This window comes from Malania oleifera, chromosome 12 (genome assembly GCF_029873635.1).
Source record: "Malania oleifera isolate guangnan ecotype guangnan chromosome 12, ASM2987363v1, whole genome shotgun sequence".
Taxonomy (NCBI): domain Eukaryota; kingdom Viridiplantae; phylum Streptophyta; class Magnoliopsida; order Santalales; family Ximeniaceae; genus Malania; species Malania oleifera.
Window position 1 is genome coordinate 64,274,171 of NC_080428.1, and position 14,712 is coordinate 64,288,882.

General features: G+C 36.0%; 2 protein-coding genes and 1 non-coding gene across 3 annotated transcripts; 2 read left to right on the top strand and 1 right to left on the bottom strand.

The window, feature by feature from the left end:
* Window positions 1–91: 91 nt before the first annotated feature.
* LOC131144290 (putative SNAP25 homologous protein SNAP30) lies at window positions 92–5,796 on the top strand. Its single transcript, XM_058092843.1, has 6 exons — window positions 92–374; window positions 1,286–1,807; window positions 4,148–4,241; window positions 4,475–4,605; window positions 4,700–4,797; window positions 5,439–5,796. Exons 2-6 carry the CDS (start codon window positions 1,331–1,333, stop codon window positions 5,536–5,538), a joined length of 900 nt encoding a protein of 299 aa, XP_057948826.1. The 5' UTR covers window positions 92–374; window positions 1,286–1,330; the 3' UTR covers window positions 5,539–5,796.
* Window positions 5,797–6,873: 1,077 nt separating this feature from the next.
* On the bottom strand, window positions 6,874–12,954 carry LOC131144291 (probable inactive purple acid phosphatase 2). The gene is made up of 2 exons (XM_058092844.1): window positions 12,047–12,954; window positions 6,874–8,598 (listed from the first exon to the last, which is right to left on the bottom strand). Exons 1-2 carry the CDS (start codon window positions 12,743–12,745, stop codon window positions 7,297–7,299), a joined length of 2,001 nt encoding a protein of 666 aa, XP_057948827.1. The 5' UTR covers window positions 12,746–12,954; the 3' UTR covers window positions 6,874–7,296.
* A 1,199-nt stretch (window positions 12,955–14,153) lies between these two features.
* TRNAK-UUU (transfer RNA lysine (anticodon UUU)) lies at window positions 14,154–14,226 on the top strand. Its single transcript has one exon. It is a non-coding gene; the product is annotated as a tRNA-Lys (tRNA).
* Window positions 14,227–14,712: the final 486 nt, after the last annotated feature.

Below are 14,712 nucleotides of genomic sequence, written 5' to 3' on the forward strand. Positions count from 1 at the left end.
TGAATATCTGAACAACCATTCAAAAATAAAGGTAATTTTTTTTTTAAAGCGAAATAATCTCAGATAAATCAGGGTCCCCAACGGTCAGATGTGGGGAATTTTTTAAAAGGTCCGCTTTTCCGCGGCGCCTTCCATTTGTTTGATCTGTTCAAATACAGAGAAGAGTCTCCCAACAAACCCAAGAAGAAGAAGAAGAAGATTCCATAGGAGATCAAATAACCCATTTCTTGACTGCATCTCTCTCTTCTCTACGCGTTCAGTCCTCCTTCCTCTTTATAAGTTTCCATACACAAGCACCCCCCCCCCCCCATCGGGGGTGGTTTGTGTATAGAAACTTTCGTTCTTGGTTCTTCCAAGATTTCTCTGAATCCCAGGTACTAATCTGTCGTGTTTTTCATCTTAGTTGTTCTTTTTTCAAATTATATTTCTGGGTTTTTGTTATAGCAGTTTTTGTGGGGGACTGGCGTGGGGTTCGGGGGTAGACATGGATTTCTTTCGTGGTAATTAATTGATCTCTTGTTTTTGTTTTTGTTGTGTTTGCTTTTGTTTCTTGTGATTTGAGATGCTTTGCAATTTTCATTTTCGATTTTCTTTCTACAAGATTGCGGACAAAAGCGTAGAAACTAAGATTTGGTATTTCATGCTATTGCGTTAAATTTTGCATTTCAATTCCTTTGAGTTCTTAAGGGGCGAAGAAAATTGCCTCGGCTAAGCTTTACGGCTAGTCGTGTTTGGTTCAGTTCAGGTGGGGCATTTTCTCGCTCAAGCAACGAAAAGCCCAGTATCAAAACCCTAATTTTCTATCCCTGTCTTTCTCATCAATCAGTGTCGTTCTTGAAGTATTTTTTTTCTATTGTTCTTATTTTTTGGGGGGCGAGGGTCCATGCGAAACCTCCCTTACTGACTTCAACTGGACCAGTGGGCCATCATTCTGAATATAAGTCACAACTCAACAATTTTATCCCTTTAAGAAGTCTTGACTTTTGAGTCTGTTTCTTATATTTGTTGAATAGATGCCCATTCCATATGAAAGTTATTTAAATGAATCTGGGTTCTGTTACTTTGGCAGTTTATCTTCTGCCCTATTAAATTTTTGATTTACATGATTTGACACAAGTATTTATGACTTGTTACTGGGTATGATATTGCTCTATTTCCTGTCAAGATATTCAGCATTGTTTTCAAAAGCACTTTCTTCCATAATGAGAATGCATTTGAGGCTATAGGAAATGTATTCACAAACACCTTTTTTCATCCTCTAACAGACATTGTTTTAAGTTTTCAGGTACAATCATCAACTTGATATTGCTGTCTCTGCACATAGTTAGAAATGTTCGGGTTTGGGAAATCACCCGTCAAGGTTTTTAAGCAAAACTCAGTTGATTCAGGACCTCAAGGATCTTCTGGTTCTAATCCTTTTGATTCTGATACTGAATCGGACAAGAAGCAAACACTTAAACCCTCGAAAAGGTCTTCTTCTGAGCCTGTTCTCCCTATGCCAAGCTCTAGTACCAATCCTTTCGATGATGATGACGACTGGGGCCAAGGGACCTCTTCAACAGCAAGGAACAAATATAAGAATGACTCTCGTGATTCGGGAGGAGTGGAGAGCCAGTCTGTGCAAGAACTGGAGAATTATGCTGTGCACAAGGCAGAGGAGACAACAAAGACAGTCAACAGTTGTCTGAGGATCGCTGAGGACATTAGAGAAGATGCTTCAAAGACCCTTGTCACCTTGCACCAGCAAGGTGAACAAATTACCAGGACCCACATGATGGCCACTGATATGGATCGTGATTTGAGTCGGGTATGCTCGTTTTCAGTGAACGTAATTTTATTTGGTTTGGTAAAGAACAACTAAAACATGGTAATCCATACAATGGGACCTGTCACCATTTATACAATTTTTTCTCCTAAATATCTTGTTCATCTTCGTTGGCTCTGCTTATCCAAAAGGTTTAGAAACTATAGTTTGATGGTTGAAGATTTATGTGCTTTGGGAGTGGTATTCAGTTCCTCATTCTTTGTCTTGCATTGTCAGAACATTTGAGTTCTAACCTAGTATGGGCTGCAAGCCTGCTAGAACTATTCTTCAGCAACCTATGTGGCACGTTGAGTCATGTTGCAGCAACCTATGGAGTTTTGAAAATTGAAACTGTTCTTTACTTGTAAAATTTTCTGCATGGTTTGATTAGATCCATGTCTAATAATTAATTCAATGCATAAATAGGTTGTATGCATGGAACATATGGAGTGAAGGTTAGTAGATATCATTAATTTGTTGGACATTTGAGATTTCTAAGGTTATAAATTGTTCAGATGATTGCAGCTGCAACACCTTGACATTGATTGTATGTCTACATTCTTCTTTTTCAACCGAATAAGTGGGAAGCAAGGATGAGGATGAAAGATAAGAAGGAATTAATCATGAGAAGTAGATCATGTAAACTTAGTCCAAAATATACTATAAGAAACCTGTACATCCCATTTCCATGATAATGCCGTATGAGTTATAATATGCAAGTTTTTAGGCTTTGACCCTTCAAGATTTCAGTTGCAGATTATGGAGTATATCTTTTCTTCTGTTTTTAAAAAGCTTTCTTATCAAGGAGCCTCCTTTGGTTTCTGTCTGTTTCCAGGTCTTAGCAAAACACTTGAAAGCCAGTATATTGTCTGAGCTGTTGTTCCCTTATTGTGCAAGCTGCAGCCTTCTACCTTTCCCCGATAACCAAAAAAGGATTTTTTTTTCTGTTTTTAAAAACCTTTCTTGTCAAGGAGCCTCCTTTTGTTTCTGTCTGTTGGAATGACTTTAACAAAAACACTTGAAAGCCAGTATATTGTCTGAGCTGTTGTTCCCTTATTGTGCAAGCTGCAGCCTTCTACCTTTCCCCGTTAGCAGAAAAAGGATTATAATTGTGTTTTTGATCCATAGACTGTTTGACAAGCGAAGCCCTGACCCTATATTGTTGTTTGACTCCTAGAGACATATTTTTTAGTATTCTCCTATAAACTTAATACTTTCAGGTTCTTGGTCAATGGTTTGTGGCATTATAGGGAAAATAAAAATTTAGCATAGATCATTTTCGATATTGATATAACACATATATTTACAACCAAAATGTTTTGTTCATTTACTTCATTATTAAACAGGAACAGAGCTTGCTTTATCTTCTTGAGTGAGCGTTAATAGCCTGCAAAATTCCAGTAAAAAAGCTAATTATGAAACCAAGGAACCCAATTATGGAAGCTGGTGCACCTTGGTGTTGGAGAGGGAGAGAGACTTTTACTTCCACTATGACCAATTTGCCCTAAATTATGACTCAAGTTTATCAAGAACACAGTTTGTGCTTATGCATCATTTTCTTCAAGTGGCCCCTGGATTAGTAGCAAATGACTGAAATCTTGCGTGTGAGAAATTTGGTCAAAGAGATCTCCATGCGTTGATTAATTGAAGGTGGAAAAGTTCTGCCAGATTGGTTAACCCATCCAAACCATCATGCTTAAATGCATGTGGGTCAAAATCAACTATCTTTTGACCAAAATCAGTCTGATCATAATGCTTATTTAAGATAATTGTTATGTTTTACATGCTGGACAACCATCATAAGGTGTTTCTCTTCTATGATCCATCCAAACCATCATGCTTAATTGCATGTGGGTCAAAATCAACTATCTTTTTGACCAAAATCAGCCTGATCATAATGCTTATTTAAGATAATTGTTATGTTTTACATGCTGGACAACCATCATAAGGTGTTTCTCTTCTATGCTCCATCCAAACCATCATGCTTAAATGCATGTGGGTCAAAATCAACTATCTTTTTTACCAAAATCAGCCTGATCATAATGCTTATTTAAGATAATTGTTATGTTTTACATGCTGGACAACCATCATAAGGTGTTTCTCTTCTATGCTCCATCCAAACCATCATGCTTAAATGCATGTGGGTCAAAATCAACTATCTTTTTTACCAAAATCAGCCTGATCATAATGCTTATTTAAGATAATTGTTATGTTTTACATGCTGGACAACCATCATAAGGTGTTTCTCTTCTATGCTCCTTAAAATAGTTTTTAATACTACCCTGTATGGCTGATTTTTGCAGTGATGATCTATTTTTAATGATGAAACTTTGTTAATTTCAGGGTGAGAAGCTTCTAGGCAGCCTGGGAGGCATGTTCTCTAGAACATGGAAGCCAAAGAAGACCAGGGCAATTACAGGGCCTGTCATTACAGGAGGTATTATGTTTTCACTAGTATACTCGGCCATTCCCAATTTTTCAGTTACTGCTTAGCTTGTTACTATTTATAAACAATATGGTTTTTTTATCTAAATATTAAAATGTTAAGTGGATGGCCAGATGATCATGTTAATGTTTGATTCTTATGTTGATTTCACAGATAAACCAATGAAAACATATGTGATTGACCCATTGATCATTCTAATATTTGATTTAATGTTGATTTCACAGATGCGCCAAAGAAAACAGGGGGGAAAAACAAAGAGCAAAGGGAAAAGTTAGGTTTAACTCCTGCACCTAAAGGGCAGACAACTACTCGAACACCTCCTTCTGAACCAACAAATGCCTTACAGAAAGTTGAGGTCTGGGTTGTATCATTGATGATCTTGAAACCATAACAATAGCAACTTTATCCATCTTTGACCTCATTGTCCTTTCTTGGGTTATCTAAACCAGGTAGAGAAAGCAAAACAGGATGATGCCCTTTCTGATCTAAGTAATATCTTAGGTGATCTAAAGAGCATGGCAGTTGACATGGGAACTGAACTTGAAAGGTCAGTCACGCTGCGTTTAACATCTGTAAATTTCAATATATTTTAGCTTCAACTTTTGTAAGGTATTGCATTTTTATTGCATTTAAATTTGAAAAATGAAAATTATTGTAACTTGATTAGTTTAATATTCCTTCTTTTGGGAGTATTTTGGCTTTTTGCAAGGGAGAGTGACTGCTTCAAGTTAAGAAGCAGAGATCCTTTTTTGTGAAGAACACTTGAACAAATTCTTATAGGCATTATTGCTGACTTCACTTCCATTTTCATTGAACCAAAATACTAAGAAGTTACTCCATTTTTTTAAGTTAATATTAAAATGCTGGGTTCGCTTGTCATGTGTTTTGGAGGTTACTTTCTTTTTTCATCTGGGAATTGGAGGGATAAAAAAAAACTGCAATTTAATTCAAACGAACAAAGGTTTTTCACGCATGGTTGCGATCTGGTCTTATACTTTTCAATCACTAATGATGCTCCTATGGCATCTTAGGCAGCACTATAGACTTCAGTTTTTTTTTCCCCTCATTCATGTAGAAAGATTTAAAATGTGTTGATTCTGCAAAAGATCATTTTTGTAGTCATTAATCTATTTTAGTTCTTTTTTTTTTTTTTTTCCACTCACATTTTGGTGAATCTGGTAAATGCAGGCAAAATAAAGCTCTTGATCATCTTCATGATGATGTGGATGAATTAAACTCTCGCGTTAAAGGTGCCAATCAACGAACACGCCGTTTGCTTGGGAAATGAAAAGCCAATTGTTTGAAATACCAGCTTCCTTAATTTGACAAAAATTCCATTCTTCTACCGTATCAATCAATTGTTTTGTGTTTTGTTTTTTTGTTTTCCCTTAAATTGGTTAAATTCATTTGCTACTGGTGTATTAAACTTCAAGTCCATTCTTCTACTAATTTTTGAAGTGTGTGTATGTGTATATATATAATGAAAGTATGTATAAAGCAGGGAAGCATATGAAAAAAAAAAAAATCAGCTTCCTTTTTCGGACAATTGGTTTGCCCTTAACAGAACAGATGGAGTAGGAAATTATTCCAAAGCGCCCCCCTTCCCCCCCCCCCCCCCCCCCCCCCCCACCTTTGGGAAGGAGGTCTTGGGTTCAAAACAGGGGGCTTGTATAACTTTAGCAAATGGGAACTATTATATAAAATCAATATTATGCTAACAAGAACAGCAGAACAAACGTTTGATTAATGAGCATCATGCCAGCGGATAGGAAAAAAGTTTAAAAAGCTTCAATCACATTGAACAGCAGAACAAACATTTGATTAATGGGCATCATGCCAGCGGATAGAAAAAAAGTTTCAATCACATTGCATGGCTCATGGTTGCTGCTTACGACAATGAAATCATTCCCACTGTGAAAGTACTTTCAATTTACCACCTTGCGAAGCTCCCAGTGGCTACCTTTATGTGACCTGCATAAGAAGCTATTTCCCAAGAAAGTCAGAGGGTAGTATTTGAAAGCACAAATCTGAGTCTTAAATTTGAATTTTTGGGGATTTAAAATAAACTTGATATAATTGTATTCTATGTTTTCTTCAAATCCACACAAATCCAAATCCAAGACCGAAAAATTCGAACTCCCAAATACTATTAAATTTTATTCCTACTAATGTTCACTATCCAACTCAATTCAAATTCCCAAATACTATTAAATTTGATTCCTACTAATATTCACCATCCAACTCAGAGATGTGAAATATAAATACTTGTAAGGAATGACTATTGTATTGGATTTGAAACCACTAATTATAAAATTCTATGTTAGTAATTGGGCTCAAACAAATGAAAAATATGCTTTTATGGAGGTATCATTTCTTGTAAGTCTTTCATGATGTGAAATTGCATGTGTACAATGACGTGCAGTGCAAGAAGAAGGTTTTGGTTTTAATTCTATATATATATATATATATATATATATATGTTGTCTAATCTGCATTAGTGGCTGTCTTCCAACATTATCGATCAGGCAACAAATAAATCTATTGGTTCTTCATATCAGTTTATCAGGCACTGTTGCACTAAAATTTGACTACAAAGAAAATTATCTGTCTGAACGCATACGAATTTGACCATATAAACACTCGTATCATCATCAATTCACATAAAAATCCAAATGACAAAAAAAAAATTCATATCTACAGACACTTGGACGAGTTTATAAGACAATACAACAAATATATGCTTACAAATACAATTACTCCAAATACTCTGGCCTTGTGTTTTGGAGTTTAGATTTTAGACCTTTGATTTGAATGAGAAAATTTGAAAAAAATACAATACAAAATTGTATTGAATTTTATTCAAATCCCCACAAATCCAGATGCAAAACTCCAAATTCATACTCCCAAATACTACACAAGGGTATCATTTCTTATCAATACACCTTTATGCCCATATGCAATAACGTTTTGAAGATTTGACACATCATACAAAACTCAGACCTTCACTTCTTTTGTGAGGCAACATGCTACAACAACACGGGGGTTTTTATGTTTCCTCATTCTTCACTGGCATCCAATCCTTTCTTGAGCCAGCTCCTTTCCTGGAATGTGATAAAAACCCAATCATGTAGCCTATAAACGCACCAAGCACCAAGACACCAGCTCCCTTAACATACCACGAAAATTTAGGCTCCACCACCTCACCCCTGTTTTCAGCAGATTTAGACCCCACCACTTCACCATTTTCAGCAGCACCATCACCTCCATTACCACTGAGAACTTGTCCTGATGCCAAAATATCAACCATATCATGCACTTCCCCATCATGATTTCCTACATAAGAGAGTGTCAGCTTCTCCCTTAAAGCAACAATTCTAGTGTACCCAAACTCACCCCCACGATACATGGATCGTTCTGGTTGTGGGAAGATCGGATCATTTGGGTGGTCTGCTCTGGGTTCCCATATGGGTTGCCAGTCTTGCCCCCCCATTCCAATCACAACATGTACAGGTAATGCTTCCCAGTCCTCTCCTTTCAGGCCCATGCTTCCGCAAGTAAAGTTATTCAGTGGACAAAACCTCTCATATCTATGGACATGACCCCACAATGCAAGAGTGACATTGTTCTTCACAAACAATGGTTCCAAGTGTTTGAGCAGTCTCACCCTTATGGGGGTATCCCTGTACTCATTGCTTGTCGTGTACATTGGTCTGTGTCCTTGGACAACCACAAAAGGAGTTCTCTTCCTATCAACAGACTCCAAATCTTGTTTTATGAAGTTATATTGGCTGCTTCCTGGAAGAAAATTAGTCTCCGTTGATATGTACACAAAATGCACTACACCCATATCAAAAGAGTAGAAGAGGTTCCGAGTGGCTGGGGCACGAGTTCCAGTTGGTTCTGAGTAGTTACCCGGCATGTTGAACTTGAGGCTGTAGGGCACACCACATTCACCACCTCCATCTTTTCCATATATTGTTGTGGACCAGTCAGGTCGCCAAGGCTGCAATGGCCAGTCATACTCATGATTACCAATGCACACATGGTAAGGGACTTTGGAGGCCACAGGTTCAATCTGTGTGAAAAAGGTATCCCACAGCCATGCGTAGCCTCTTGCATAGCTGATATCACCAATATGTGAGACAAAGGCGGGTTTTTCACCAAGAGTTTCTAGGTCACGGAGTATCCATTTTATAGTTGATTTGCTTTCATCCTGTGTACGAATAAAGGTGGAGTATGGTGTTGCAGCTCCCATGTCTCCAAAGAGGAAAGCTATTGTTTCATCAGAATCCCCATTTCTTGACATAAAGCTGTGAGTTATGCTCCAACCCCCAGATTCACTTCCAACCTGCCATGAAAAGCATCAGGATTTTTATTAGGCTGAATAATTGTTGCAAGTTGCAACCTGTGTATTTGAACCATGCTGTGAGTGTAAGAAAATAAAACGATTAGTTCTTTCTTCTCCCTGCAAGATATACTTTTACAGAGGTGTACCAGAGGAAACTCTTAGGCGTATATTGCAATTTAACTGGATGAGCAAATGTGAGTTGGTCCTAGTTGAACAATGACATATTAGTACATGAGAAGAAAATGAAAATGATTTACCAGGTGGTAAAAATTCTTCTTATTACTTGAATAAAAAATTAATGGACGGCTGCTGACCATGACAATCAATCAAAAGATATAATTTCCCAACTCCTTACGCACAAAAGCATTGGAAAATCATATCTATAATGGACACGAAGATTAACCCAAGGAAATGAAACTAAAAATAACAGTAATCAAGAGAGGGTCAACATTTCTCCAACAACTATGGATCTTCACAAATAAACCATGCAAAATGAGATGTTTGATTTTGGCAAGAAGAAAACAGTTTTGTATGGAAGAATTCCCAAAAACATCAAAAGTTCAAAACTTATAAGGAAATTGCATGCTGATTCAATGGCTTACAATATAAATATTATAGGTTTGAGAAAGCAGCAGTTGATCGAGTATACTTGAAATCAAGTGAAAATTGAAGACAACTATTCAAAGATATTGTTCTCTTCAACTATAACACTACATTAGGGAACATGGATTTTAGACTTAGAATTTGAATTTTGGTGGATTAGGACAAATTTCAAGAGAATTTATATGACATCTTATCTAAACCCAATACAACTTCAAATCCAAGGTCTCTCCAAACATAGGGTAAATGATTTTACAAAACCAACTAACAATAACAGCAACAATAACAAGTCTTAAGTCCCACTAAGCAGGGTCAATTATATGAGTCATTATCTGCCAATTCACTCAATCAAGGGCGTTTTTTGGACTAACTTAGGAGTCATTAAGTCCCTCACAACCTCATTCCAAGTTATTTTAGGTATACTCTCTCTCTTATAGTACCTTTAACAATAACTAGCTCACTCCTCCTCACTTGTACATTACTGAGCCTATGTTTCAAATGCTCGAACCATCTAAGTCGTCCCTCTCTTATCTTATTTTCTAGTGGTGCAATAAGTAACTTATAGCGGATATATTCGTTCCTTAGTTTATTCTTTAATGTTTTACCACTAATCCACCTTAGCTTGCACATTTCAGACACTTTAATTTTTGAATATGTTGTGTCTTCGTTGCCCAACATTCTAATCCAAATAGTATTGCAGGTCTTATCACCATTTTATAGAACTTTCCTTTTAGTTTTAATGGTATTCTACAATCGTACAACACACCCAAAGCACTCCTTCATTTTATCCTCCCCGCTTTAACCCTATATACAACATCCTCTTCAATTTATCCCTCCGCTTACATAATAGATTCAAGATATTGAAATCTATTAATGTAATTGATTTCTTGATTATCAAATATAATCTTATCTTCAATATTCCTCCTTACATGGCTTACATTTCATATATTCTATCTAGTTTCTACGTAAAAACCTTCAAACTCTAAAGCAATTCCCCAAAGTTCTAAATAAGATACTTAGATTCTACCCCCCCTCCTACTTTCATCAATCAGAACAATATCATCTGCAAACAACATACACCATAGAATCTCATTATGGATATTCGCAGTGAGTTCATCAATTTCTAAAGCAAACACGTATGGACTCAAAGTAGAACCTTGATGTACACCTATTGTGATTGGAAACTCCCTAGACTCTCCTCTTATAGTCTCAATGCTAGTCATAACTCAATCATGCTTTATGCTTATCCTTAATAATATCAATATATCTACTACATACTCCCTTTATTTTATAAAATCCACCAAAAGGACTTCTTTAGTTACTCTATCATACGCTTTCTCTAAGTCAATAAAGACCATATGCAAGTCCCTCTTCTTTTCCCTAAACTTTTCCATTAATCATGTTGTCAATTTCTCAGACATAAAATCAAATTGATTCTTTGAGAACCTTGTTTTTATTCTTATTCTTTGTTTAATTAATCTTTCCCATAGTATCATCATATGAATCATAAGTGATTTTACAAAACTAGAGAACAAAAAGTAAGATAACCCAAAAAAAACCCATGTTAAAAAAAAAAGAATCAATTGACCACCTTTATTTGCATTGTCCATTTATTGGTAGCAGTTGGATACACTTTGAGGAGGATTGTGTACTTCTGATAGTTTTACGGTTGATGTGATTGAGTGGCTGGATAATATTCATCAAGCGAGGAGAAATCATGATATTTAACATGCCAAACCAATTAAAAGCGCTCTATAGCCTCTATCACTTTATGGAGTGCTTAGAAAGGGCCTAAAAAGGTAATTTTTCAAGGCATGGAGCTAACGCCTCATTTGGTTCTTAATAATTCTTCACAAACTTTGCTGATCTTCTGAATAGGTTTTCTATTGAGGAGCTTATTTCAGATAACAATGTTAACTTTTGCTGTCTTTGTCAGAAGGTAAGCAGAGGATGACTGAAAGGAAACCTTCTTTCGTTAAATAAATTTTGATCAATTGGCTACATTTGCTATCGTTTCATCATCTATTGGTTTTACTATTTCATAATTTTGCAGCAAACTTCTTGGCAGAGATGCTGGTAACGACTCAACAAAGGTAAAGGCCAGTCCTTATAACTGAATGCAAGGCTTCCAGACCAGCATTGATTGCATTCAAGGAATTGAACATTCCAAATATCATGTAGAAGACCTTCCTGGTAGAGATGCTGGTAACGACTCAACATAGGTAAAGCCCAGTCCTTATAACTGACTGCAAGGCTTCCAGACCAGCATTGATTGCATTCAAGGAATTGAACATTCGAAATACAACTCTAATATCAATTTTTTACTCAATTCCTTGCATAGTGTAGTGATCTATCATGTATATCATGAACCTAATCGGGTAGCTGATTCTCTAGCTAATTATGGTCATTCCATTCGCTACACATTTTGTACATAGTAATGGAATGGAATTAAATTTATCACTTAATTTCGTCATACTTCCTAATCAAATTTTCATTTCATTCCTTTCCTACTCCCATTCCATCCACAAGTCGAACATGACAAGAGAGTTTCCAATTTCGGAATAATGTTTTCCCACCTCCTACTAGATATTTGATCCGGGATGTTAAAAGTATCACAACTATTCCTAGTTGTTGCATTCCTGTTGATTGTTAAAGATACAAAGATGAATCAAACATATAAAGAAGACCAAATTTTTACCAATAACTGACTGAAAAATGAGTACAGCAATGAAAATGAATATGCATAATGAAAATGAATATGCATAGTCTATTGAAACTTGCTATAGAAACAATTTACTAATTAAAAACACGAGCTTAAGTACTGAACTCGTCAAATCATTAACGTTACCTGATAATAATATCTCTTCCCTTTCTTCAAATTCCTCATAACCCCATCATGTATGTACCCCGGATCTCTCCACCCAGCACTAGAATTGGCCGGCGAATCACACATATCCTCGCTCCGATACGTCGTCACCTGAGTCCCCACAACCTCACTCATCCGATCTTCCCCCAACCCATACCTCACCAAACTCTCCTTCCCATCACCCGTGATGAACATCACCCTCATCTCATCATCCCTGTCCGTATAAGCCAAATGGATCTGCTCCGGCCCGCGACCCGCCTCGAACCGCAGCGGACCCGACTTCGCCAGCAGGTGCTTCGTCCCCGGCAAGGGGTTGTGGTCGTGGTCGTGCCGCTTCTTGTCGATTTCGTCCCGAGCCCACCGGAAGATCCGGAACTCGTAGGGCGATCGCAGGTTGACCAGAGGGAGATGGACCGAGCCCGACCCTGATTGCCATGTTGGACAGGAGGAGAGGAAGACGTAGCCGATGAAGTCGTCGGAGGGGGAGTCTGGGGGGCAGTAGATGCCGAGCCAGTCTAGATCGGAGGGGGAGTCGATGCCGGTCCAGTTGATTCGTACTGGGTCGCCGGATTTGGGTAGAACCTGGGGATAGATGGATATGGATGCTGAGGAAGAGGAGGATAGGTGGAGAATTGCAGAGAAGAAGAAGAAGAAGAAGAAAGGAGGGCGTGGAGAAATCATGGTTAAATTAAAGCTGAGTTCAGGTGTGGAGCTTGGGAAATCTATAAGGGGCTGATTGGTTAAACGTTACGTTGTTGCTTCATTTTCCATTAATACATTATTTTTTTGTTCTTATGATATGGTCGTTTTCTTGCGGAATCAAATCTCTTCTTGAAATTATGACTTTTTTTTTTTTTTTTCGGAGTTGTGGATTTAAAATTTTGGTTTTTGTTGAAACTTTGATTTATAAGTAAGTTATCTGATTCTTTTGTGAAAAAATAAAATAAAATCTAAATAGAGATTTTTAGAGGTCTATCATTTTTATTTTTTGTTTTTATTTCTATACAATGATGAAACGAAAAATAAAATTGCATTTATTAATTTTTAGTTGTTTTTTAGAACTAGAATTAATTTTTTTTAAGCAATGTTCTAATTATTAAGCAACATGGAAATTTGATTTCGCACGAGGTTATCAATATTTGATTCTTCTTATTTTTAAAATCATATTTGAACAAATTTTGATAATTTAATATAAAAGAAAGACACAATGAAAATGAGTTTATTTCTTCGCTTTTTTCGGTTATGTTTTTCAAATAAAATTCTTAATCCAAACAAATTTTTAATATGCAAGATGAGTCCAAAAATGATATGCATGGTGAATTAGAAGAGATCCCTTTTTCCGAATTCATATTTATGTAAGCAAATTTTAGGGTTTGGAAACAAACTTGAGACAATAATCTTACACAAGTTTGAGATCATAATAGACTTAAACTTCTCTATCCCATCCTACTTGAAAAATTCAATTTATGCAAAATATACATTTGCACGTGTGCTCGCATAAACACATAATTATATATTTATATTTACTTATGTAGATATGTAATGACTTTAATATTCAAGTATCAAATAAAAGTTAAAACTTAAGAAAAAAAAATAAAAACGAAATTTGATAAAGCCAATTTGAATGCAAATTCTAATTATTTACTTTTTTATTGAGAGCAAAATTCAAGTTATTGAGTTGGTATTCGACATAGATGATGCCCTAATGAGAGGTTATGAAGTTCCGAGTTATTTGAGATTTTAATATTACTCGAGTGCTCAAATAAATTAAATTGAGGCATTATGTCAGGATAACAAATTATCACCAACACCTTTCTCAATTAATTTATTAAGATAATATATAAAACACTAAACCTAGTACCAGTTGAAAAGAATAAAATATCCTAAGACTATCATTTTGATGATTAATTAAAAAAAAAAAATCTTAAATTCGTTGTCAATGGAGTAAGTTTCCGTAGCTTTGAATTTTGTTATTGGACATCATAATGATGACAAAGTTGTCAATTCATTTGCTCCTCACAGAACACTTGCCAGCATCCTGGCAATGTTAATACGATTCTTTAAGGAATTGTAGGCGTCCCCACATTAAGCCGTCTTAGCTCAGCCGGTAGAGCGCATGGCTTTTAACCATGTGGTCGTGGGTTCGATTCCCACAGACGGCGTTTACCATCTTTTCCCCTTACTTTTGGCTGGTTTATTTTCCTGGTGCAGAATTGACTGGTCAACAATATGGTAGGACGTGCCCTTCCAAAAATTAGTTTTGGGAATTTTTAGTTTAGATTTATTTGGGTTAAATAATAAATAATATAAATATATAAATCTTTATAATAGTTGAAAATTTTAATTATAAAGCGATACTCTATATATATATATATATATATATATATATATATATAATATTACAAGAAAAATTTTCAACTATACAATTGGTCATTTCACTAAAGCTATGTTTGAATCACTAATGTTTTTCCTAAAAATGAAGTAGTTACAATAAAAGCATTTCATGCTCTATTAAAAAAATAGTATAATGCAACATTTTTTATAAATTTATAATAAGACGCAAGTACTGATGGTGGAGGAGACTCATTCAATCACTGGTTGTTGTGATTAAACTCAATGAGAAAAGCACTTAATTGCACACAAACACT

Bases quoted from the DNA above. Each gene is read 5' to 3' on its own strand.
- LOC131144291 (XM_058092844.1), bottom strand. From the start codon at position 12,745: ATGATTTCTCCACGCCCTCCTTTCTTCTTCTTCTTCTTCTTCTCTGCA. The intron at 8,599-12,046 runs GTAACGTTAATG...TTTTCATGGCAG, and splicing joins GGAAGAGATATTATTATCAG to GTTGGAAGTGAATCTGGGGG.
- LOC131144290 (XM_058092843.1), top strand. From the start codon at position 1,331: ATGTTCGGGTTTGGGAAATCACCCGTCAAGGTTTTTAAGCAAAACTCA. The intron at 4,606-4,699 runs GTCTGGGTTGTA...TATCTAAACCAG, and splicing joins ATGCCTTACAGAAAGTTGAG to GTAGAGAAAGCAAAACAGGA. The intron at 4,798-5,438 runs GTCAGTCACGCT...TGGTAAATGCAG, and splicing joins ATGGGAACTGAACTTGAAAG to GCAAAATAAAGCTCTTGATC.